The sequence below is a fragment of the Gymnoscopelus microlampas genome (assembly GCF_963454915.1).
Source record: "Gymnoscopelus microlampas genome assembly, chromosome: 17".
NCBI lineage: Eukaryota > Metazoa > Chordata > Actinopteri > Myctophiformes > Myctophidae > Gymnoscopelus > Gymnoscopelus microlampas.
In genome coordinates, this window is record NC_139954.1 from 32,394,929 (window position 1) to 32,418,111 (window position 23,183).

The 23,183-nt window shown below is 41.6% G+C and overlaps 1 protein-coding gene across 2 annotated transcripts; it reads right to left on the minus strand.

The window, feature by feature from the left end:
- Positions 1-2,999: 2,999 nt before the first annotated feature.
- On the minus strand, positions 3,000-21,946 carry hat1 (histone acetyltransferase 1). 2 transcript variants are annotated; one of them, XM_084084042.1, is made up of 11 exons: positions 21,870-21,946; positions 21,018-21,089; positions 20,667-20,742; positions 18,624-18,744; positions 9,260-9,436; positions 8,923-9,044; positions 8,243-8,347; positions 7,753-7,859; positions 6,763-6,914; positions 5,577-5,693; positions 3,000-3,722 (listed from the first exon to the last, which is right to left on the minus strand). In XM_084084042.1, the coding sequence occupies exons 1-11, from the start codon at positions 21,874-21,876 to the stop codon at positions 3,552-3,554; spliced, it is 1,227 nt and encodes a 408-aa protein (XP_083940168.1). In that variant the 5' UTR covers positions 21,877-21,946; the 3' UTR covers positions 3,000-3,551. The 2 variants fall into 2 exon arrangements, with proteins under 2 accessions (XP_083940168.1, XP_083940167.1); XM_084084041.1 differs by having other exon boundaries at positions 21,018-21,095.
- Positions 21,947-23,183: the final 1,237 nt, after the last annotated feature.

The following is a 23,183-nucleotide window of genomic DNA, read 5'->3' on the forward strand; positions in this document are numbered from 1 at the left end:
CAAATAACTGAAAATGTACCAAAGTAATCTTTGCTCAAAATGGGACTTACTGGAGCTGTAAAACCGGAAAGGGCTGATTAGGGTTTTTCTGCACTAACAACATGCTTCTCTTAAAACAAAAATAACAGCCCCTTCTATGGCAAAAGGCTAAAGATTTCAGTGTGTGGAGTAAGTCTTTTGACTTTTAAATTGTTGCAACTTCTTTTACATTTAACACAAAAGGTAATCTACCAAAATAAATACATGTTCAAAAGTGCACTGAGAGGAAACATGACATGTTTATAGAGAGGGGAACCACCAAGCATACTAGTCTCCAGGGACCTCTACTACTAAGCTATCAACACCACCACTTTCATCACATCCTTCACTTGAGCAAATTACCATATCAGCGGCATGATCTCAGACTAGTCCAAAACCCACAATCACTCCTTTCTGACACACAATTAAAAGATGTCAAACTTGGTTTCTTTTACAGTGTTTTGGTCCGGGCTGTCAGCGCATCAAACATTATCTTAAAGAGCACTCATTTAGCAGAGAAAGGGATGGGCAGGTTCAATGACGGCAGAGAAGAGCTCAGTGGCCTCGGGGTATGTGGGTAACCAAGGAGCACAAAAGAACTGGGAACACGATAAAAAGCAACAACGGCAAGGGGGCTCCAACTTTCCTCCCCTGCGCTCTCCTGGGAACCCAGGGGCCAAGACGTCGGAGTTCCTCTACACAGGTATCATGTTCGGCAGGTCCCTCAGTGCAGCTGGGCCTGAGTCCAAAGTCTTGTGTCTGTCTGTGTCTCAGTGGAAAGATAGAGAGGCGCCATAAGGTAACAGTAGCAGACATGCCAACAGGTGAAACCAAATATTCATGCCGAGGTTGATACTGTTGTCATTTTACAGAATATTAGCAGTGACCCTCTCAGCTCTCTTTCAAGTAAAGTGTTGAAACACTTAACACACTAAGGGACCAAGGTAGAATTTATTTAAAAAATAAAAATACCAGAACAGTTGCAAGCTTCTCTTCTGTTCCAAATACAAATAAAAAAGTTTAAGTTAAGGGAGCTTGATACCCATACAAATTCCAGACAGAAATCAACCGCTCTACAGAAGTATGGCAAAAATGATGGGCCACTGCTGGTTCGACTCTAATAGCCTTGCAAGGAAACTGCGCTGCAGCCTTTAGATTTCCATTCACTGGATCATTCTGAATACCTTATTGTCTGCAAAAGGGACATGTCGAACATCACACTTTTCAGTCACTCTGGTCTGGTTAAATATACTTATTTGCTATCATAAATGTTCACAAAAGCTCCACCATAAAGCACAACAAATAGGAGGGGGTTGGGGGTCTGATTCATGATATCAGCATTTAATAGAATAGTGAGACTAACTGCAATGATTTTGGAGCACTTTCTTTCTTGCCTCCAGAAAAGGTTTCACACGATAAGTATTTCCATTAATGCTAAAGCTGGACTGAAATAAAGGGAGAGGAATTTGTTTAATTGAAATGGCACTGAACTATTTTGTTATGTTCCTTCTGGGCACTTTAAATTATATACATTGTGAGATGAAAGGGTTGTTGATCATCATGTTGCCTCGTTTGAATTCAGCAAATCACTTGCTCCCAGTCAACGTGCATAGCGAATCAAATGACTTCTCGTCATGGCATGCATCAGAACTGAACACCCCATATCAGATTTTGTTTTATATACGTTTTTGATATGGATATTATTTGGGTCCGACTTAAAATGTGTATTTCTTAACACATAACTCACTACTTAAAGTTGCCTCATAACTGCAGACACAAAACAACCTCTATCTCTTATAGGTGTAGGTGTTGCATCAATCTATATCTGGCCAGGCTGTATCCGAGTATTTACAGGCAGGTGCACCGGGCCGGCCTATAATGGACTCACAATGAACTGCTACACAGTGCTGTGGGGGCAGTAATTAAACTTCTGTAAACACAACCGTGTGGTCTGGAAGAACGTTCAGGGTTACATAGCCCTCTGACAACTTCACAGAGGCCTGTATGTTGTCTCGACCATTTCCACACCCAACACTCCCTAAGTCCCTTCAATTTGTAAAAACTGGATAAATATATTATCATGGCATTTTGCCACATAAAGGCTGACGACATTGCTACTAACAACCATGCACTGGCTAGACTGGACTTGACATTGGCTGGGAATGCATGTGACCTCCATCCAGTCCAAAGCAGCTTACTACTTCCATGTCAGACAGTTGAGCCTCCACAGTGCTATGCAAAGTGAGTGCACCCACTCACACCATATAAAATACAGACAACTAAAGTGAGATGACTCCCCTTGTGGCCATGAGTGGATTCAATCATTCTGAATCAGAGCTGGTGAAGCGTTCTGAGGTTTTGTCTTGTTTCAAGTGGAGAGAAAAAATTGAAAATTAACCTAGCAGCCTTCATTTAGTGACAATGTGCTAAAGTATTCAATGATGGCTATTCATCACACTGATCTGCACAAGTGGGGCAACACAGTGGCACAAAGGTTTTAAATTGAAAACCATAACGCTCATTAGCACTCAGCATCAATGGCAATCACAAGTTGCATTAATGACAAGAGGGTGCCTGAACAAAATTACATCCCTAAAATGGTTAAAACAAATAAAGCAACTACTGGAAAATGCATGAATGAGGCCAACTGAAACTTATACTGCTAGAATACACTGGTAAATAAATGAATCTAAACCAATACGTAGTGGGCACGGTTTCCCAGAGCATTCAGTGGGTTAACCGTTTGATTCTACAAACCTTGAGACAATGCTGTTTGAAAGGAAAAATGTTTTGTCAATAACTATTAGACAAATTAAGCTCTTAGAATACTAGAAAATACCTTTTAAAAAACTCTGCTGGTAACTGTGTGCTCAGTGTACTGTACTGTATACGCAGGTAGAAGGAAGTAATCAATTAAACATCATGTAATATTACATTCACCCAAAACAATTATATTACCAAAAAAAGGAATAGAAACACAATTTGAGCAATATACAAAACGATTTATTTATTTCAGTATGAAGTGCTTCAAAACCAGCATTCTAACTTCCAAGAAAGTATTTGACAAGAGATCTGAGAAAAGGAAATCAAGCCAGTCTATTAATGGAGAGGATTCATGTCCTTGCTGGATGGATGGAGCTCCTATCAGCTGTGAATGATTTATGAATCACTGAAATGTCACAGCGTGATTACACACACACGGGACAAAGAGCAGGGTCTTACCCATCAGGCTGCTCAGCCTTTACTGTACATCTACTGTATAAACATCAGTGGGGGATGGGGGTTTCAGTTGTACAAATGGGTTGGGCCAGGCTCGCACACACAGAGAGACAGTCTACAATAGTTCCCCTCCGCTCCAACCCAGCACCAGTAAACCCTACTCAACTATTATAAATCCGTAACGCTCTCCCGCAATTCAAAATCATTACGGTTGAAACCAAAGTCTGTGGCTATGGAGGGCTTTGTACAGGCAGAGTGTGGAACACCCCATGTTTTTGTCTGAGGGTGGGCTCCGGAGTCACCGGGTCGCCCGATCAGACCTGCGATGCAACTCTCTCGATTATTCTCCTGTACTCTCCCAAGATGTCCTGGTAGCTCTTCTCCAGTTCCTCATGCTGCAGTTGAGTGTCCATCTGACCAATATGGGACACCAGCTCCTCTGGCCGCAGGCATTTCATCATCTTGGTCAGTTCCCTCTGGTTCTTCTACACGTGAGAAGTAAAGACACAGTGTCAGAGCACTAACGTACTCAAACTGCTTCTTCACAGATGTGTATAAATCTGTGATCGCTAATAAGTTGCCTTGTCTTTAAGTTCTGAAATTGTTTCAAAACCACAGGAATTGCAATGATAAATAATACTATTATAAATGCTTCTCATGCTACAGACCACATACAGTTAGTAAGACAAAAAATTGCATTGGAAAGAGGGGGAAAGATAGACAAAGTATTATGTAGCGAGTCCGTATGAGTGCTGAAAGGCATTGGACGTAGACCAGAAATTTGGAGCCTGCTGCAGGATGCTTCATTCAAAACCTGCGCTCACTCGCATGCGTGCACATAAGTAACATTACGCACACGTCCACCATTTGTTCACTGGGGAATTGCGGGTAAGAGAATCCAGGCTTGAGCAGGGATGTATAGCCCCCCCCCCCCCCCCCACACACACACACACACACACACACACTGTGCAGGGGCCTCTGCCTAACTACGAACCAAACCTCCTCGGGAGAAAAAATAAAAACAGCATGCATCTGGCCACCAGATCTCTCCTAGCCACTCTCCCAAGGAATTCCTACTTCCCTTTTCACCGCATTGGCTAACCCCCCCCCTCCCCCCCAGTCAGATACTGGCCGTTTCAAGAAATGTGGTTGTACTGCTGACAGCAATCCTCTAATGGTCAGTATGCAGAGTTTCACTGAGACACTAAAATATAAAATGTCACCAACAAACAGGTTGTGGGGAGTGATACAGGAACATGTGCGTACATACACTGACTAATCAGTGATACGCATGCATCCAGGTCTATTCCTTTACAGGCTGATTCAGTGATGTGTGCATACTACAGGTCTGTCCCTTCAGACTATGGTTCTGTTCACCCAGGCCCCGAGTAATATTACAGTATGTTGAGCAAAAACCTGACTATCAATATAAAAGGACTTTTGCATATTATAAACATCACAGACTGCTTAACGAAACGCAAATCGCACCTTTCAATTGAAAGTGAAAATGTGGGAGAAAACTACGAAAATGGCAACAATATGGTTTGATTTGAGTGAGAATGACTGCTGTCCTGGTGAAGTTTGAACAGCACAGCAATAGTCACAATATTCTGAGGCCACTACTTGATAGAAAACATGAAAATTGCCTAAAGAAATATACACACTTGCATGAAAATTATTTCTCTCAATAAAATGCAGATACCAACTAATGGCTCCCGCCTGAATAGAAAAAGGCACAGCAGGGGCAACACCACGGTGTGCACTATTGTAGCTACAACAATGACACATTGATATTTTATAAATTTTCACAGGAAGGAGAAGAATCAATCTTTCAATCTTTCTCCTTGCTCTACCAGGTAACACAAAAAAGCAGCACTAATCAGCTGAAGGCAGATAAAGCGTATAGTACAAATGGACCTTCTTGACTGCTGCAATAAATAGCTGTAATGTCATGTTTTTTCTCTCGTGTTGCAACACTGAGCGTGTTTCTGAAGCAGCAGCTTTGAGGTTAGTCTTATTTGTGAGTGTGGAGGATCTTGAGGAATGGGGCAGTTGTAGCTTAGTGGGTAGAGGCCATCTGGTAATCAGAAGGTCACTGGTTCGACCCAGTATGTGTGTCCCTGAGCAAGATACTTAACCCGTAACTGCCCCCCAAACCCTCATCAAGACTGTCTGAGCACCCATCAGCTGGGTGAAACTGAAACAGAATTTTACTGGCAGGATTAAAGGTCTACCCCTCTTAGGACATTTCTCATTTCAGAATGAGTTTTGTTATGCACGTATTCATTTTTTATACAACATAATATATAGTACCCGATACAATAAAAGTGATATGGTACCTTGTATGGTCCAAAAAGCCTCCTTTTGACCTCAAGCCGGTATTCTCTTGCCTTTTCTTCATCACTCATGTCTGTCCCTCTCAGGCGTAGAATCTCATACACTCGCCTTGCATGTTTCTGTTAAGAGGAAAGAAGAAGGGGGATCAATTTCTCTCTCTTTTGGAAATCTACACAGTTTGTCTCAAGAGGCATATAAAACGCATCGCAGCAGGATGGCACCAGGTCTGCTTGAGCCATTCATGCCTGCTGATATCTTGCCTTTAAGGGGTCTTTTCCATGAAAGGGCCAAGGTGGCAAGAAAAGTCACCATTTATAGTCCCTTTATACAGCAGGCCTCAGGCTGTGACAATCAGCTGCACCAAGAAGGTGTGCACACATACACAGAATTCTTATTTTTGCATAATGGGACTGGGGTTTCCCAATGAGGGGGGTGGGCGGGGGGATTCAGATGAATATTTGTTTTAATCTATAATGTACTATTGCATAATATGCAATAGCAGATAAAATGTTTAAAGAATTGCATGTTATTTCACACAATTTATAACATTTAATTGTTTAGTTAATTAACTGGATTTAATTAAAATCTATTTCAACCTATACAATCTCACCAAGTCTAGGAGAGAAGCTGATTTTCAGCAGGAATAAAGACCTCTACACGCTGTACGATATTTGACCAGATTTGGCTCTCGGGGATATTTTCGCCGACAAAACCACGATCTCAGTCCAGATCGGGCGTTCCTCGGCGAGGTGTTGATCGCGCAGTGTGTAAGGTACTCCGAGAAGAAACACCCCGATAAAATGCGCTCGGCGAGCGATTCCCGATAATTTTTACTTTTCTAGCATGTTGGATATTTGGGTTTGTCGGATCCGATGAGAACCGTGCTACAGCCAATCAGAGCTGACCATTTCAAATATCGTACAGTGTGTTAGTTAGTCAAACTCTCTCCGTTTGTGTACACAGACACACTAATAAAAAGATGACAGAAACACAGCGAGTCAATTGGTTGGTGGTTATGAACTGACATCCTGTATTACATTTGGCACATTACCCTTCTTGCAGTGACTCAGGTTGGAGGTAATGATAGATTTTCTGTCACTGCGGTCACGTTTAGCATCGCAACATGGTTGTGCTTGCAGATGACATTAGTCATTATGTTATTGGAATGCATGGATGTATTGCACGCACCTTGTTTATCTTGAGCTTCTCCTGAGCCTCTGTGACCATGTCATCGGAGAAGCCATGGTGCAGCTTGTCTGTAGAGAAGGCAGGCAGGTCTTGACACAACTTGACCAGGACGAAGTCTCTCAGCTTCACGTAGCTCTCGGAGGGGTCCTCGGCTAGAGGTTATACAACACAGTACGACTATCACAGGCTGATTGTGACGATTAACTTATAAGCCTGTTCAGAATTTTAAGTGATCCATATGCCTCTGTAACTTTACATGGAATACTTCAATATATGTTTCACTTTCTGTCGTGGAGATGTAATTCCACGTGTGTTTGTCCAGTCTGTGCACATGCACATATCTGGGCCACAAGGGTTTCTGTTAAAATGCTAGTAATATACATACAGTATTTCCAATCTCCACTTCTGAGTACTCATTGCCAAGCAACAAGAAGTCTGTGCACATGCACATATCTGGGCCATGAGGGTTTCTGTTAAAATGCTAGTAATACATATATAAAGTATTTCAATCTCCACTTCTGTGAGTACTCATTGCCAAGCAACAAGAAGGAAATATTAATCCCAGGCCCTATATGGGTACTACCATGCTAGCGGGAACTCTCATTCCATTCAGTGGCCAAATTCAAAGTGGAGTAATTTCACAGAAAGGGTTCCTGTCTGAAAAGAAAAAGGGCTGGGATGCTTCTTTAGTATTCTGCCTCTGTCCCTGTGCAAAGCAATTATTTCTATGTAGCTGGTTTCAATAGAGCCTCAGTAAGTATATATTACCAAGCCTGCCTCTTCAAATGAAATCTACATAGGCGGCACAGGGCTCATCCTATTCCGACAGAACATTGAACAATCGATGTCAATGTAATGCACAAGAATATAGGTCATTCAAAATGACCCGTGATTATCATGACAATCTTACTGGGTCATGAAGGTATAGTCCGTATGGTTAATATATATACTTATACAATATATAAACAAAACATTTAGATGCACACACACCTGTAATGTCTTGTACTTTGGGCAACGTGCAATAATATCTGTGCACTGCTTCCAGAAGCTGAGCTCCATGTCCTTCTCCTTGGAATGGTGGCAGGACCAACATTTGGCTGGTTAGTAGAGAGAACATACACAAATGTCATTGCATACTTGGGACTAATACGATAAGATTTTATAGAGAAGAAGAATTTAACATAGGAGAGGAATAATGATGTTGTGCAAGAATTCAACACAGGAATGGAATTATTTTCTATAACAGCAGCCTATGTAATAATCGAAGTTGTGTCCATCAATGTATCAAACAAAATGCTTATCTATAAAGATGTTTTTAGATATTAATCACGTTGGTTTCATAATGAAACAAAATGTGGTTGAATGGTTGGCTATATAAGCCCGTAATTTGGGCTTTTTAGGAACAGGAGAAAGAAATGTATAATTTTCCACTCCTTTTTATACAAAAGAATGGGAAGGCACGTGCTACCCCAGCAATTACCTTACACGTGGTCGGGTTTTGTCTGGGTACACATAGTAATTATAAACTGTCATGTAGCCAACAGTTGCGTAGAGAGTCTCCCCATCTTTATTGTACTTCTCAAATCTGCAGATAAAACACAAAGGCAAGCAGGTCAATTACAGGCACACTCCCATGCAGCGTCCATTTTATGCTCTCCATTCTCCTGTCCCCCTCTTTCCCCCAATGTCAGCATGCTGAAGCAGCCAGGCTCCGATTGGTACACCTGCTACAACCTGAATACATTATGCACTTAATTGGAGTACTGCAACTTAGAGAAGGAGAAGGGGTTGGAGGAGGGATTGAGCTCCTCCAAATCACTTCAGTCCATTTACCCATTGTCAGTATTAATAGGTGCCAGAGTAAAGAAAACACTGGCAGAGGCTCTTTTTACTGTTTAGACATTGTTCTGTGTTTCAAAAGACAACAGTATTCAATTCAGCTCTTGCCCCTGAAAAAAAAATGAAAAGGCCTTCGGGCACAAAGGAACCTCTTGCCAGATCAACATTTCTCCAACGAGGAAATATAATCAAACTGGCTGAGTAATTGGTCACAAGCGCCTCAAAGGGGTGCTTTGTTTTTCAATGACATCCAATAAAGGCTTTAGGTGGGATGGAGAGGGGGGGTTGGAGTGATGTTGGTAAAGGAAGATGGCCACTTACACAAGAAAGAAGTCCCAGTGATCGTCGTCCACGTCAATGAAGCTGGCCGTCTCGATGAACCACATGAGGAAGGTCTGCAGGCGCTCATGGTACTCTCGGAATCCTGGACAGGTCATGTCCACCTTAGGCAAATATTCCACACAGTGTCTGATTAGGTTCCCCATAGAATGCAGGATTGCTGCATGATGATGAACTGTGCCATGGGCATGCTCCACGTACAAATCAAATCCAACAGTGGCAAAACATTTAAAACGTGCTCCAAGATAACAAATTGATGGAAATGTATATGCTTGGTGGTGGTTGTGTTTTTTTTCCCCGATTAGATATGGGTGTGTACCTTGTAAATCTGGTATGTGAGTTCTCCCGCTTCCTCGTTGTGGACTTTGTAAGTGTGAAGTTGGGTGCCGAAGGGCTTGAAGTTGGCCTCTTTCTCCAACAATGAGATGAAGTCGTCAGTGTTGCAGCCGAAGCCAGCAGGGATGATCTCCCTGATCTTCCCTTCAACATCATCAGGCTGGAGAATTACAAACAAAGATTTTTTTATGTAAGTATCAGATATATTTTTGACAGACGTTTTCCTGGTTAACCACTTCCACCCTGGTGTCCCTCTTATGTCATTATTATATTACAATATTTGTAGAAATATTTGAAAAAAATCCAAACATGCCTAATCTACAAGTTAACATGTTGCACATCAGAATATTCACTGATGTGTCATCAGTTTATCTGGATACTGGCTAGTCCATAATGACTGGAGCACTTGAGAGAAATTGAGACACTTTCTGCTTTCACACTCAATCATAAAATGTGCATCAAAACAGTTATTTTTGTTCTTTAATTAACAAAAGCTGCAGTTCTGGCAGAATACAAAAAATGTAAATGGATGAATACATATTTTGTGCCAGTGAAAGGAAAACCATTAGGCAATTAAAACTGTCAGCTGAGCAGAGACCAAAGCACGCCCTCCCCTGCCCCGGTGAAAGAACATTTAATTCAATACATTTGCTACTTAGGTTAAACCATGAATATGTGATGAAGTTGCCACAATAACGCATTTCTGCTTCTCACTGGGCAATAAAATCTAATGAATTGATCTCAACTTAACAAACCTACCTCGGGCATCTATAATAGAGGTCTCTCGTCTAATCCTGCCAATCGAACTGAATAAAATGAATTTACCCTCACATTTTCAAAGAGCCTTGATGACAAAGAGGCCATACCCTTGGACATTTTACTCACTAGATTGTGTGGTTAGTTCAGCTGTAATGTTTGCATTGTATCCATTTCCACAAGGATTGACATGAGAACACTTCGCTAAGCAGTCCTTTCACACCATTTACATGTGTGATGGGCATTAGTTCTGTACAGAAACCCTTGCTGCTCAGCATTGAAAACTGGGAAATGAAGAAGGCCTGAGCAAAATGCACTACAAAAGGCTAATACAACACACTGCTAATTCCTCCCTTTCAGACATCAGCTAATCCAACTGCAAGTAATGCACCTGCAGCTGAATGCCTCTTAACCATTGTGATTGTTCATCCGCATTTCTAAGGAACAAGGAGCATGCTTAAAAGGCCATGGACAAACAAGTCACATTGTGCCGGCCACTCTCCTACAGACTAGACACTGAACTGCACAACCTTTGAGAATAGATGCCACAGTTTGGCATAAATATAACTAAACAATACACCTTTTCAACGTTTTGTTACATTTCTTTTCATCTCTGAGGATGAACACACAAAGAGCACACAAAGTATCTAATTTGTTGTTTGAAATGCTTTAATCGATAAGAAAAAATGAAAATATCTGGGCAAGTAAATATAAAAACCATGCACAAGAATTTCCCAACCAAACACATTTTTATAATTTACAAATGTATCCTATTCATGCGATTACTAACTTAGATATTAATCCAAGTAAATAATATTTGTATTTTACTGACAATTATGAACTCGACATCAAATCAGCCACATTATGGCTACCTCTAGCTTTTGCAATTTTCACAAAGTGCCAGATCTGTGTGCAACTGCAACAGTAATTGGCCTAGCGCCTAAACAACGTTGGCTACGAGCAGTGCAGGATTATAGTGATTCTGGCTGGTTTTAGTGGTAAAAGGTGATCTGTGATGAGAGACTCATATGAAAGTGGCAGCTGCATGAACTCTATCCCTCCCTCTTATGGACTCCTGCTCTACCCTCTCACCAGCTGCACCGCACCCAGACAGTCAGCATGCTCTCAGAGACAAACACTCTTCAGACGCAGCCTGAACTCTGCTACTCCCTAACTCGCTACCTCTGCAGCAGCTGCACTCAAATCCTTAACAAGGTGAACACTCAGGGGTCAAAACAACGGTCAGTAGAGGCAGACAGACAAACAGACAGCCATTTCAGTTTGCTAGTAGCATTAGTTTACTCTTCAAAAGCATGTTGCCGAAATGCTATTCTATTTTGGAACAGGTCATAAGAGCAGGTCTCATGGAATTGAGGATGTACAAGGTACCAAAGATGCAAGTTATGTGTCACTGTCAGTACTAGTCATCCAATTAAATCAAAATAAACTGATCCCGTTTACTGATTCACATTTCACAACCACACACTTTTTAAAGTGAGCTCTTACTCCGACACATTTTGGAGGCAACTTATTTCATGTGTGCTTACAGCTAAGGGTCATACCTTCAGCATTACCCTATCAGCAACCATTTGAAGAACAAGGTCGTACTGACAAAATCAAATATCGCAATATTTGACCAAGTGCCTTGATATCGATAGTATGATGATAGTATATTGTGATGACGGTATATTTATATTTTTTCTATCTAGCTCAAAATGTGTCCTGTAGATCGTCTATTTCCGCAACTTTTGAAAATGTTTTATATTATAAAATATTAAATAGGGTTTAAGTGATAAAAACCAGGTTACGAAATCCAAAGGGCCACACTAGGGCCCCCTGCCATTTCCCAGCTGTAGAGATTCCCCAATGTCAAATCATCTGACCGCTATGGTGAATTATTTCACATGTTGCCAATATTTTAAGAAATATTCAAAGCAGCCAGTGTACTTTTATGAAATCTCAAGGAAATCTGTCGTCCATGCAATTTGTATTTCTCCTTGTGAAAATATGAATGCAATTATTAACCTTGAATATTAGTTACATGTTACAGCTCATATGGGCTAAGGTTTACAGCATAGCATGATAATCGCCTCTTAAATGAGATAGTATCCTGCTTAAAGACAGAATGAATAATTGAGATAACTTTATCCTGCTTAAAGACAGAATGAATAATTGAGATAACTTTAAACATACCGAGTGACCATATATTTGAAAAAACGAATGAAAAGCACTTACGCATCCATCAATTTCTATTTACTTCAAATTCAAAAGTTTCAGTAATTAAAAACTACAATTTTTATTTTCTTTCATTCCTTGTCCAATGTCAGTTCATGTCAGATTTTTTGTAGTTTTGAAACCTGCTCATTTTAGCAATGTATAGAAAACTGGAAAATAAAGATAGTTTCCACTAAATTCCATCCAAAACCTTCCATGAAATTCCATCCAAAACATTACAGGGGGCCCAGATAAACACATTAACGCCAATACAGCAATTCTATTGGGCCTACACGTACAACACTTTGATACAATCTTAAGCAATAGGTTGAGTTTTTGTTCTAAACAGTTTCCAGGTTAAAAAAAAATGTAATCTTCATTTGTACTTAGAAATATATTAGAGATGTCAAGCAGGAAAGCAATTCTCCTCTTCCTGCTGACTCAATCACAGAAGCCTCAAAGATCAATCATGTCTCTTTGACCCCTATACAAAACCTTCCGACAGGGAAAAGAAGGATTAGTGTACTGACATGGGGGTCTTTGGTGGGCTGTGATTAGTCCAACAAAACAGGAGATCTTTTACCAGCATAATGTCACTAGGCAGAGACTGGTCCTGGCTCACTATCAGTTAACTAACATAAGGAACAAAGGAAATGGACCCCAGACCAGGCAGTCTTTTACTTCTATTCAAAGTTGGCTAAGTAATCAACTTTTTTTCCAAATGTCTGCATATGAGGGGTAAAATGTGATCCAGTCACCCTCTTGTACAAAAACTAACCACACTGGCTATTCTGTAATAACATTAAGTTATTACTTATTATTTGGCACTATATAATTTCCCAGTATTGTAGCTGCCATAAAATAGAATTAAATCCTTGCCCTGTTGCAACAGGGGAACTGTTGCAACCTTGTGCTTGGTAATGACACCAGAGAGGGACATTTTTCATGGGACACTGCTCATGCTGTTTGGTCATATCAATTTACCTACATTTAAATTGTCTTCACTTTACTGCCCGGCAGCTCAGTGAAGTATACCAGACTGGCCACCATTAAAAAAAAATGAACAAATGCATATGGGACAGGGACCTCCAGTGTACTGCGGTTCCTGTTGCTGACAACCCTGCTCTTGATCTGGGGATGGTGTAGTTAACCACATGCTTCCTCTGATACACCAGCCACTACTTTTCACCTGACAGTGAGGAGTTTCAACAGGAGAGTATAATGTGTGGACGTTCATGTCATCTTCCCCAGTTCCCCTACAAGATGAAAAGGCATCCCAACCAACAAGTGGTAATTCACGTGTGCATAATCCTCTGCCAGCTTCCCACCTGCATACACTGCCAATTGCGTTCATTGGGAGAGCAGTACTGATGGGAGACAAACATGGGCCTCTGTGGTGGTGGTAGTCTTTTACCTACATGCCAGCCAGACACCCTATTTGTATACCCCTGCAAAAAAGTTAAATACATATACTAGGGCTGTCCAGGACCAACAATGTCCTCACTCGGCTGAAAAAGTGAACACAAGTCTGCTAACTGGGGTGTGGGCGCTGTCAAACAGGCATGGAGGATGACATTAGCTAGAAGGGATAGATGAGCAAACATATCATTGGTGGCTGTTGATATAGGCACAACACGAATAATAAATAACTGTTCGCCAGCAATCCAGCATATAAATACACTGTAAAGCCACAACTCCTCCTCCAGCCGAAACCAGGAGAAGGGAGAGCAGTGACTCAGTCTAGCATGATTCCTATGCTAGTCCTTGCTTTTCATTATTGATGTATTTTGTTTTTTTAAATATTGTATTCATCTTATTTTTAATTCTTACTTCTGCTCAATTATCTCCAAGGATGCGAGATGCACAGGCAGTTTGGCCTTCACTCGAAAAACATTCCATCTTTAATTTTGTTCTTTCAGTCATACTCAAGCTTATTACCAGTTTCTACAATTTGATTTTAGCCCTGAAAGATTGTCTATGTGGATTTCCAATTTAAATGTGTGTTATAGGTTATTTGTTTGCTTGTGTCTACCATATTTTGAGAGAGACAAATGAATGCAGAATTGGTGGGTAATCACACCTGTATGAAACTGTATGTTATGTTTTAGATACCTGGTAGCTTAATAACATTGCACTCAACACTATAGGCCTAGTGCCATTGTCAGAACAGCAGACTTTATTCCTATTTATTTTCATCTGCAATTCAGAGCACTATTCATTCACTTTTTGTTCATGTTGCTGATAATCACTTTCCATCCACTTTCAGACACACAACCTAGAAAATGATTCAGCGCTGTGCCTTTATTACACTATGTCAGTGCGGTATGTGTGCAATTGCGTGCGATTGTGCATAAATGTTTAAGTGTCTAACATGTGTCAAACACATGTAAATTGTGTTTGACAGAGGAAAAGTGAGAGGCAGGCTGGCAATTTTAATAGAATGAAGCTCTCAATGCGTTTTATTTTGATCTCGGGTTTGGAGGAAAAATTAACAGCAACTGTCAGGCTCGGGTAGGACTTTTATGACATGGGTCAATCTCAGGTCTGTGTAGACCTCTAAAAAGGTGAATACTTATTGAAGATGCAGATTAAAAGTTGTATGTAGTTCTGGGTTTCTTTTGATCAATTGACATCGATGTTGAGGTGTGTTTTCACTTAATTTCATGGCACATAGAACCTGTATTTTTTTTTTGGGGGGGGGGGGGTTCTACAAGCAACAACGACAATATTATGCTCTGCTTGGACAGCAGAACACTAAAAACATGAGCAGTGCTTGTAATGGTACTGTAGGATGAGGACTGCGGAGCAACGTGTCTAACATGTTGCAAGTCACCTCACACCAGCCTTCTATGGTGAAATATACATTACCAATTCATTAGTCACTAGTGGTAGACCATTCATTAACACAGGTACTCAGTCAGCCACAAGCTCGACTCTTAAGTCTCCCTTCAGTCAAGTTAATGCCCAGTCAGTGTAACCATATCAATCAATCAACTTTTTTGTCACAACACAGTTGCAGCTAAAAGTGAGGTGAAACTCTTGATTATGCAGGCTATCACGTTTGCGGTTCAAGGGGTAAAAGATTAAATTAAAAGTAAATGGAGAATAAAAAGAGCACAAAGTCTGAAGATTGCAGCATGTTAAAAATCTGTATTCTGTCATATAAAAAGGTCCTAAATCACATGTTGTGCATTCAATAAAGTGCATGTCAGTGTCATGTCAGTCCTAAAGTCCTAAATGAAGACCTAAAACATGCAAATGGTAAATGGTGCATTTATACAGCGCTTCTATCCGAAGCGCTTTACATTGATTGTGCCATTAACCCATTCACACACACATTCATACACCGATGGCGGAGGAAACCATGCAAGGCACCAACCTGCTCATCGGGAGCAATTAGGGGTTCAGCGCCTTGCTCAAGGACACTTCGACACTAACTCTAGGGGAGCGCCCCAGCCCGGGATCGAACTGGGAACCTTGCGGTTTTCCAGTTCACTCTACCCGGCCACTCTACCCATGAGCCACTGCCGCCCTGTGTGCATCAGTATAGTGCAAATCAGTTAAGCACAGGCGACAGGCTTAGGTTTTGTTCAGCAGCCTGACAGTTGCTAGATAAAAACTTTCCACACAACTCTTGCCACAGTCTCTTGTTATGGCCCATGATCCTCCGGTATCGCTTGTCAGGTCAAAAGGTGCAGCAGTGATTCGAACAGGCTGTGGTTGGGTGATGTCCATCCTTGATGATACTCTCAGCTTTGGCTACACATCGTTTCTCACGCATTTCCTGGAGGGGAGGGACACTCACCTCCTACGATGCGCTGAGCTGTCCGCACCACTATCTGTAGAGCTTCGCGTTCAAGAACAGTACAGTTCCCATACCAGGCAGTGGTGCCACTCGTCAGGACGCTCTCGATGGTACGGTTGTAGAATGCCCTGAGGATGCGAGGGCTCACCTTGAATTTCTCAGTCTCTGGAGGCAGCAGAGCCGTTGCTGAGCCTTCTTCACCACTTGCATTGTGGACCATTTCAGATCCTCAGCGATGTGTATTCCCAGGAATCTAAAGTCACTGACCCGTTCCACCTCAACGCCGCTGATGTGAATTGGGGCGTGTCCTCTCTTCGGCCTCCTGAAATCCATTATCAGCTCCTTGGTTTTGGCGACGTCAAGAGAGGTTATTCTCCTTAAAGTGTACTGACCTAGTCTCTGTAGGATGTCTCGCTGTCGATCAAGCCCATCACCGCCGTGTCGTCCGCGTACTTGATGACGACGTTGGAGCGGTGTGTGGCCACGCAGCCGTGTGTATACAGGGAGTAAAGGAGATGACTCAGCACACAGCCTTGGGGGGCTCCTGTGTTGAGGGTCCAAGGGTCTGACTTGGTGTTACCCCTTCTCAACACCTGACGGCGGCCTAGCTTCGTGTCCAGTCTAGCAGGTCCAGTGGTGTTGAATGCTGAACTGTAATCCACAAACAACATGCGCACACATCTGTTCTTCCACACATCAACATGCGTGAGGGCAGTGTCAGTGTGTAAGGCCAAGGCAACTGCATCGTCTGTGGATCTGTTTCGATAATATGCAAATTGCCATGGATCCAGCATGAACCCTAGCATCCCTATTCTGGGCATGTCATGATCAGGAAAACATTCGGCATCTACACTCTCGCAAAGCATAGACTGGCTATTTTCTGTGAAGAGATTTAGGCCCCTTTTAGACGACAACAGTCTCTAGAGAAAACGGCAAAATTAAATATCAGATGTGCCTTCCGTTTACACGGCAACAGCATTTTCGGGGGTTGAAAACGCAACAAAGTGAAACCCCCTTCCAGAGTGGAAATCTTTGAAAACTCTCCGCCTTGCGTCTCCATGTAAACGGGCAACACGGGGGAATCCGCAAACATGGGATGACATGGCTCACGCCGCGTATGCCATTACATTGTGTATTCAACAGCTGTGATAGGAAGTAGAACCGAAGTGGTTCTACTCGCGTGATCTGGCAGCATGTCACCGACACCTAGCATGCACACTACAGTGTTTTCAAATCACTGTTGCGTCTCTGTGTAAACGCAGAATAAAAATGCAATGGCACTTTGTCATTTTCTGTTCATTTCTTTATTCTTCTTTTAGAATAAACAATATTTTTTTAACCCTTTTTCTCTCCAATTTAGTCGTTATGCTAATCGATTCCTCCCCACACACATTTCTGTGTTGTCACTGCTGTCGTCACTGCTAATGACTGACCTGCCAGTGAGGAGCCCTCACCAGGCGGACGTAGAGCCTTTGTCCTACTCCTCCCGCCCAACACTCCCCGCTGACAGGTGCCGCCCCAGCCCATATGAGTATGTGCAATGACCGCTATCACCCTCCCCCGAACACGGGCCAGTTGTGTTCGTGTAGACACTCGACAAAGACGGATGCACCACGGTGGATTCGAACCCACAACCTCCGTGGTGGTGGGTAGTGACTTTACCACTGCGCTACACGAGCGCTCGTTTTCTGTTTGTTACCGTGTAAACGTGGCCTTAGTGAAGAAGTAGCGGGTCAAGGATAGACCCCTGGAGGACCGTGGCCGTTCAAGTATATAGGGCTTTAAGCAGTTAAAAGGCCATATAGGAGCCAAGTCTGGCATGTTTTAGTTTATCGACTACAACTCAGGGGTATGCTTGACATTATTTCTGACCATTTTCTAAAAGATATTCGTTTGATTTTTGAGAAAGCCATTGGATCATTCCATTAATTTCAGTATATGAAAATCAACTTGCTGAGACTTGCAACTTTATTGACATTAGTAATCCAACACAGCGAACACCCTGACACCTTTACTTATTGTCAAAGTTACGTTATTGATGCATTGAAAGCACAGGTTATTTTGAAATGCTTAGCCAAAGTTAGTCACAGGACAAAATGTTGATTTACAAATGAAATTCAACCACACATTTCTTCTAAAGCACTCAATGATAGATGACTCGATTCTTCAGGTAAGTTCAGTTAATGGTAAATGGTGCATTTACATAGCGCCTTTATCCAAGGAATTTTACAATGATAACATTTAACTATGGAATATGTTAATCTAAAAATGTAAATGATATACTGTATGTCCAAAGCTGAGAATAGACAATAATATACTGACGGTGGTACAGTCCTTAACCGACTGGCCTCTTATGGTTGAAGAGGTAAGGCAGCAGTGCCATTAATTCTGCAATTTGTCAAACTGGTTCATCTTCCAATCAAACTAACATCCCAAAGCGGCATGCCGATTGGCACAAAGCAAATTGTTCTTCACGTGTCATGTGTAATGTTTAATTTTGAGACTTTGTTTCCTGTGCTACAGAGCACACAAAGGATTTTAAATATACTAAATTAAAAAGGGAAAGTCTTACCTCCACACAGTCAAACGTCTCAGTGACCTTGGAAGAGTATTTCACTTTGAAGAGGGTGTTCAGATTTCCTGCACTGTAGTATAACTGTATTTGGAGACCTTTGTACCCAAAAGCCACCTCACTGTGGAGAGAACAAATGACTTTGAGCACTGTAAATCAGTCTGAAGAGTCATGGTGCATGTCTGCTAATTTACAAAGAGGGACATAGTGCTGTGCATCATTTACATAACCAGTGTGTTTTCCAGAAATGAGAGGCTCATGATGAACACACACTATCGATCTATCCACCTACAGTGTATATCACATCACAGAAAGGTGCAATTTATTTTCTTTACCAGGCATTACACTGTAGCCACCTCCTGTAAGCTGTTTGACAAGTGAATCACCTGTAGAATAGTATGGCCATTTATATAGCAAACAAAGAGAGAACCTACATTGATTATGCAATTGAGCATGATCTGCTATTAGACTTGCTGAAATGTCCCACTGACTGAGGTAAGTGTAAAAATAAGTACACCTAGTTCTGCCTAATTTATATTAACATAATTGAGATGACATGGCTCCCATAACCTATAGATGCTGAGAAGCACATGCACTAGTGCATGTGCTACAACAAAAACTGTATTTTTTAAGCGTCTCATTTGGTTGCCACTCATCAGTATAATGCTTTTCAAAACATCACACACGACAGACATAACTGCCAATTAACCACTTAAGTAGTAGTGTAATTTGTTGTACAATGACAAATAACAAAAACAGCTCACACCGCATCACTACACATGAGCTTGAACAATTATTTTGTAGGGCTGCCCCCTGAAAATCAACGATTTGAGTCGTCAATCATATCACTATGACTCAGCCATAACCATGTAAGGAGTTACCAGTGCAGCTGCGCCAAAATATGGAGCGTGTTGTCTAAGCTCAATGTGTCGTCATGGCATCAAGCGCAAACAAATCAGTCAGCTCCATGGCGCCACAAAAGGGGGCAATATATGGGCATGTACTGATGACGCGGTTAGGTGATGCACGCACATCTAAATATTGCAACGGGTGCCGGATCCAACTGAACAAATATAAACAAAGAAAAAGAGTCCGCACACCGTCTTAATGCTCCCGATGATTTAATGAACATGTACTGATGACACCAGGGATCTCCATATTTGGGCATTAAAGGGACAAGGACTGACAGATACAGATATTTCCATATATGGGCATATCGGTCGGATTGGCGGTGCGACGTAGGAGTGAAGGCTGCGTAGCAGCCAGAACTCTAGATGCGAGGGCCCAGGCGGCGTAGTGGCCTGAACCTCTGGTTGATTTTAAATGCTCAAAAACTGTTCATGACATTAACCAGTATGTTAATGTGATCTAAATTAAACTAAAATATTCACATTCATTAAGGTAATAAGTATGTATCGAAGGTGGTGTACATGTTTTGTTTTATGAGTGAAGAAAAAATGTATGTCCACACACGATAAACTGCTCTCCCGTCTTTTTTTATTTTAACCCAAAGTGAACAACGTTTTGCCCATGTAGGGCTTCATAAAGTTGTTTTGAGTGTTATATAGCTCTACATTCTTATAGCAATCATGACTATAGAGTGTGTTCAGTAAAGGGTCTTCCCGTCTCTCCAGCTCTTTTAATGAAAAGACGATACATTGTCAGGTTGGATACCAAATTCATACAATCAGGAGGGAGAACAGATACAGGATACAGCATAAACAAGTGAAATGGGAAGTGATTAAATAAAACAATCAATTAGCAGACACATTTAGAACTGCAACACTATATTGAAACTGAAAATGGGTTCTCTCTCCTGACTGGATGAAACTGGCAACCCACCTGAAAATGTATTTTCTGTTCAGTAGAGAGCTCGACAAAGGGAGACCGATGTTACTGAAGACGTCTCTAGCAATGATTACTATCACAATATAGCGTGTTAACTTGAACACTTTTTTAAAAATCATAAAATATCACTTACAGCACCTTTAGATAAGAGACATTCCTTCATATTATATCATACTGTATGGAGACTTGACTCACTCATCTCCATAAAGCTGATGACTGTACTCAGGGTGGAATGTCGTGCCATCATCATCCACATCCTCTGGAAAGCGAACTGAGAGAAAGGGAAACTTATAATTACAAATAAAATTCAACGACAAGCTCTAATCAATCACAAGTTAACTGGGATAAATTAAGCTTAAGTGAACAACAGTCTCTGCCGGTTTAGGCAAGTCAGATTTAAGACTTTCTAATGCTTCTCAGAATCAAATTTAAGACTTCTCATCTGCCCATCACACACACGTTATTATTTATTAGTGGCCTGTTAGTCAATAGTGCAATTTAAGTAATACCATGCTTCTTTGTTGTTATGGCTTCATTTTCTCATACCTAGCTTTAGACAGATGGCTTCATTGGTGTCACACTTGTACTCTGCAAGTTTCTTCTCCATTGCGTTTTGTCCTGGTCCTGGATGAATTTTTTTTGGGGGGGGGCCACAGATTCATATTTCAGGGCTTCATGTTATATTCAGATGGACAAATGTGGCCAATACAAGAAGCTGAGAGAACAAATCTACATGGCTATTGGTGCAGGGGGGGGGGGGAATAGCAAACCAAGAACAGAGCGAAAGGTCAAGTTTACTAATGAGTCTTTATCAAAAATTAATATAGAAGGTAATGTGCAAAAAAACATGACTGTATACAACATGATAGTGCTGTCAAACAAGTCTATGAAGCTATCTATGAAATTAGATTATTTTTGTATCTGCGACACAATTTTATACAATATGTATTGGGGGTCCAGCTGCTTCATCTCTCTCTCAGCTAAGGGGGTCCTTGGGCTGAAACGTTGAAAGACCCGTGTTCTACACCTGACCCAACCATTAACTAGCCGCTGCTATCAACACATTCAAACATAGCCTTTCAATCAAAGGTCTTATCAAATCCATATAAAGGTACCTGGGGTCTACACACTACAGCCAGCTAGCATGCTATTGACGTTAGCAGATTGGGCCTGTTGAGCTGTTTGGAGTGCTTACTGTTTGTAGTAACGATATAGCTAGCTGCAGCTACATAGCATAGCTTAGCTTGCTGATAGAAAATGCATCCCAGCCCAGTTGTTTTGTTTGACAGTAATGCGAACTCAAGCCCGGCAGGTCAACAGCAGCATCTATGGTAAATTGCCAATGGCCCAAACGACTGTAACGGCGTTGTTAAAAGTACACGTTTACCCCCCACTTACCCGCCATTTCCGCACACAGTGTGTAGTATGTGTTGTAAATGTGTTGTGGTGCTCACTGCTGTCCTAAAAGACCCGCGTAATCGGTAGGGCTTCCGTACAGCGTTGCCAGGTTTCGCGAGAGAAACAAGCAAGCATATCTATGCCAAAAAAAAAAGCCCAAAAGAAGCGACTAAAAACAGGCCACCATGAGCACTTTAGTTTAAACGTAATGGCATTGGCTGTTTGAAAATATTTGAAAATAGCCGATCAGCAAGCTCACAGCACGTCGCAATGCGACATTAGGAAGCAAGACCAAATAAGCAACTACACTTTAGAAACAAGCCAAAAACGCAACCCGGAACTACCAATATTTACAAGCAACTTTACAGAAAAAGAAGCCCAAAGTCTCTTGTAATAAGCGGACATGGCAACACTACTGCCGTATGCGTTTCCGCCGCTTGTTGCATTCAGCCGCGTGTAGCCGCGAGATGACAGTGTGTGTGTGTGTGTGTGTGTGTGTGTGTGTGTGTGTGTGTGTGTGTGTGTGTGTGTGTGTGTGTGTGTGTGTGCGCGCGCGCGCGTGCGCGTGTGCGTGTGTTTGTATAAGTGTATTTGGCCGCGGAGGCGCGGACCCCCATCTGAAAAGATTTTGTGGTAGGGATCCCCAGAAGAGAATTATAAGATTGATTGATTGATTGAAATTTTTATTAGGCAAAAAGAATGTAAAACAACACAGTTACATTTATAATACTTTTGTCTAAAAGGTCCGGCCAAAAAAGTCCTTGCGGGCTTGTTTCCATTGGGGTCCTTGAATTAATTTCATAGACATATATAGTAGCAACCAAACAGTTCAATAATCAACATAAGAATACAGAGGGGGAAAAAAATACCATTATGTACAAAAAAATATATATACAAAAAAAAAAAAACATTAGAAAATAAAATAAAAAGTATGTACAAAAAAAGGGGGAGGGGGGGGTCGTCTGTCTACAGGGAAACTGGTACTAGCTCCTCTTTAGGCCTCCAGAAAGATGAGTTTTTAGGGCTGTTTTGAATGAGCCCAGCGAACTGCATTTTTTGAGGGATGGGGTTAGACTATTCCATTCCTTGGTGGCAGTGCTATAGAAGGAGAATTTGCCCATGTTTGTTTTATGGGTGGGTGTTACCAGATTATTGTTTACGCTCCCTCTAGTTTTGTGACTGTGGGTGTCACTAACTTTTTCGAGGTACTTATACAGATATGCGGGTATAGGGGGCATTTCGGGCAGATCTGCATTTACAATTTTGAAGACCAGTCCCATTTTTAGTTGTATAACCCTGTCTTCCACCCTGAGC

What these genes read in the sequence shown, in the direction of transcription:
- hat1 (XM_084084041.1), bottom strand. An exon ending in CATCAGCTTTATGGAGATGA is followed by an intron (nt 18,745 to 20,666) that starts GTGAGTCAAGTC and finishes TTCTCTCCACAG; the next exon opens with TGAGGTGGCTTTTGGGTACA. An exon ending in CACTGGGACTTCTTTCTTGT is followed by an intron (nt 8,348 to 8,922) that starts GTAAGTGGCCAT and finishes TTTTATCTGCAG; the next exon opens with ATTTGAGAAGTACAATAAAG.